Genomic DNA, 3,353 nt, shown 5'->3' with positions numbered 1-3,353 from the left:
ATTTAATTAGTTAAGTAACAAACTGAATATTTGTGGTACCAAATTTACATATGTACTTTTTATATATAGAAAAGAATCCTATTTAAATTAGAGATGATCACTAAATGACAATTAATGTACAACACAGTTAAGGATTAAAATGGAGAGTGATTAATTAAGAGATTGAAATTCAGAATGCAAAATATCAGTTAAAATAATGAGAATGGTGCTCATAAATGAATTGAAATCCAGATTACAAATTTGACATTATTGTACATAAGATACCCCTCACGGTTTAGAAAACATAAGGGTATGCTTTCAAAACAGTCTATAAGGTGCAATTAATGCACCATTATTTTCTGTTGTGAATAAGTTGAAGCAATGATATATATATTATTACAATGTTTACGTGTGCTAATTGTCAAACTGAAACTACGTTTGATTTTTCACTATCTGACACAGCTAGTGCTGACTCCTCAATTAGAATAACGACTTGGAGATGATCAGTTTTGGGAACTGGTTCATCACATTCACAGTGTGAAGATTGTGATGTTACTTTAGGAGATTTATCTGTATCTACAACCTCAAAACCTGTCAGGGTGGCAAGATCATTCACCGAATCTGCTATTTTATCTGTGATTTCCACAATATCAATCAGTAGTGAAGCCACTGTTGCAGCTGGTATAAGTGATAAAAGGTCAGTTTCTTTCCTTGAACATGATTGGAGCAATGACTTCAGGCTCTTCACTGCAGATTTTGCGTTTGCAACATGTGTGTCTGAAGAAGAAGGCCTAGTCATTGTTCTAATCGATGATCCTAGTTCCTTAAAGGCTTTGCTAGATTCCAAACTCATTTCTGAGCATAACTCTTGGATGGTGGAACGAAAATCCTGGGATCCCTACAGATGTTGAGACAAGTAACATGTCAATATATATATATATATATATATATATATATATATATATATATATATATATATATATATATATATATATATATATATATATATATATATATATATGTAATCATCATGAGCCATAACAAAGTTTATATATATATATATAGTCAAATACATGCAAGGTTGTAAAAAATTGAATCACAATAGTTAAAGTTCCAATTATTTATTTGTGTTGTCACAGATTCAAAAATTATTACACATAATATTTTTTATCAAGGTCACGTGACATATAATTGAATATTGGAGGCTTTTTTTTTTTTATATATCAGGTAAAAAGATTGATCAAGACTACAAATATATAATGGTTGTAATAATAACTTTTTTCTTTGCATGCTAATACTGTTTTTAATGATATTTTACTTGGACATGATAATAGAAGATGTATTAGGTTGATGGAGGAATATATACTTTGATATCTGAATTAAAGTTTGCATCTATAGCCTCCATTCGATTTGCACATTGGCGAGAAAGAGCACCAATCTTGAGGTATAGGTCCCAAGGATGACGAAATCTAAACTTGCCATGACCTGGCTCCCATTTTGCAAAATTTGCCTGCGCAATAAAAAAGTTAAATTAGATGAGACATGTGCATGCATGAGATTTTCGTTTAGGTGAAGAAATATATACAAAGAACACTCACCAAAGAGTCATCTATGCTTTTAGAATTGAGAACCTTTTTATAACCTTCCAAAAATGATTTGTCTTTAGAATCTCCTTTGCTGTCTTCAGATTCTCCTTCTTGTGGTTTGAAGTATTCGTGTGCAAAAGCTGTAAAATACGTAACAAGTTATGCATGATTCAAGATAATGTTTCCATTTTGTTGTTTGAAAGACAGCATATTATTATCTGTGTTGTACTATGTCGCTAACCTTCCAAGAAATCGCCAAGTATTTCCAGCTTGTGAGCAATGGAATAGTGGAACTCTTCACCAGCCCACACAGGGCAAACAAAAATGGAAATCATCACACAAGCTGAACCCCCTATAAATATGGTCGAGAGTCTCTTGTGTGCCATTTCCAACACTTCAACTTCTCGAAAACCAGACACGGATATCAAAGAGAATGTCAAGATGAATATAAGCATCCCATAATCATATCTTGCCTTCACTTTCGGAAAAAACCTTATAAACGATGCTATGGCAGCTGCAAAACAAACAAACAAAAAAGAAAACCATCAAAACAATTATACTATAAATGGCTCCACCAAGAGCCGTATTCTGTTGGCTTTTTCCTTTTCTTAAAGCATCGTCATCTTTGTTATTTGCTTTGTTTATTATAAAATTTGTAACTTTTTTTCACCTTGCACAAAGACAAATGCACCAATCAATATTGGTTCCCCTGTTGCTCCAGAAAGGCTGGCTAAGTAATGAGCACCAACACCAAGAGCACCAGCTGCCAATGTTGCAATTGTCCTATTCAAACCTTTTCCTAGAGTGGCTCCTGAAAATGTGCCATAAATTGTAAATAGAATGGTTAGTTTAACTGTGGAATAAATAAAAACAAAACCATACATGGGTTTTGTATATTACGATGATTGGTTAAAATATGAAGAAACTATTAGCTTACCGACTGTGTACTCAAAAACTACCACTACAGTCATCACAGCCCACATTGCTGATAGACCAAAATTCTCATATAGTGGTTGATAGTAATAGAAAAGAGAAACGAGTGAGATTGCAAGCCCCACTTTTAGTGAATGAATAACTTTTCTAGGATCATCTTGGGCTATCTCTTTTGTTAACCTACAAATTCCCAAGACCTTCTTCTTAAGAACTTTTGGCAAGGCCAATACTCGACCAAGCACCCCTGATTTCTCCTGGTTTGTGTTTGGAGATGCCATCTCTCTTGAAAGAAAACAACAGGCAACGAGGAACAAAGATAGATATGATGCTGTTGTTGCTTAATTAGGTTCTACACTAGCCACCTTCCTTGTTTATTTATAGAGTGAGAGGGGCAAGAGAAAACACCTGATTCAGACTTTGGAGAATGATGTTTTAAAGCAAGTAATAAACAATAGTTAGTGGCTTAATGCGCTTAATAGTTGTACGGTTAGAGTACAAAGACTATCCAAATACCAAAAGGGTTTTTGAACTCTGTAAGGTGGAAAAAAAAGATAGCTGAATGAATTGACATAGACCCTTAATAAAGAAAATAAATAGATTGGTGCTATGCGACAAAAGTTGACAATAATGGTGCATTTTAGACGTGTGTGGATTGTGTTACATGTTGCAAGTAGCCCACAAGCTTAGAATTGCAAAAAAACTGATGGCTGGAGACACTTGGCTTCAGTGACAACTTAAATCAGGTAGGTGAAACAAGAAATATTGCACCCACTTGGATGTATTCAAGTGGTGAAAACTGGAAAATATGTTATTGGAGTACAGCTTAAGTGGTAAAAAAGTTTGTATGTGATGACT

The 3,353-nt window shown here is 33.8% G+C and overlaps 1 protein-coding gene across 1 annotated transcript; it reads right to left on the bottom strand.

Annotated features, from left to right (window-relative positions):
- Nucleotides 1–210: 210 nt before the first annotated feature.
- LOC106755740 (aluminum-activated malate transporter 2) lies at nucleotides 211–2,980 on the bottom strand. The gene is made up of 6 exons (XM_014637951.2): nucleotides 2,503–2,980; nucleotides 2,236–2,376; nucleotides 1,807–2,079; nucleotides 1,578–1,705; nucleotides 1,346–1,489; nucleotides 211–877 (listed from the first exon to the last, which is right to left on the bottom strand). Exons 1-6 carry the CDS (start codon nucleotides 2,774–2,776, stop codon nucleotides 401–403), a joined length of 1,437 nt encoding a protein of 478 aa, XP_014493437.1. The 5' UTR covers nucleotides 2,777–2,980; the 3' UTR covers nucleotides 211–400.
- Nucleotides 2,981–3,353: the final 373 nt, after the last annotated feature.

Source organism: Vigna radiata, chromosome 2 (assembly GCF_000741045.1).
Source record: "Vigna radiata var. radiata cultivar VC1973A chromosome 2, Vradiata_ver6, whole genome shotgun sequence".
NCBI classification, from domain to species: Eukaryota; Viridiplantae; Streptophyta; class Magnoliopsida; order Fabales; family Fabaceae; genus Vigna; species Vigna radiata.
This window is presented reverse-complemented; position numbering and strand designations above follow the sequence as displayed.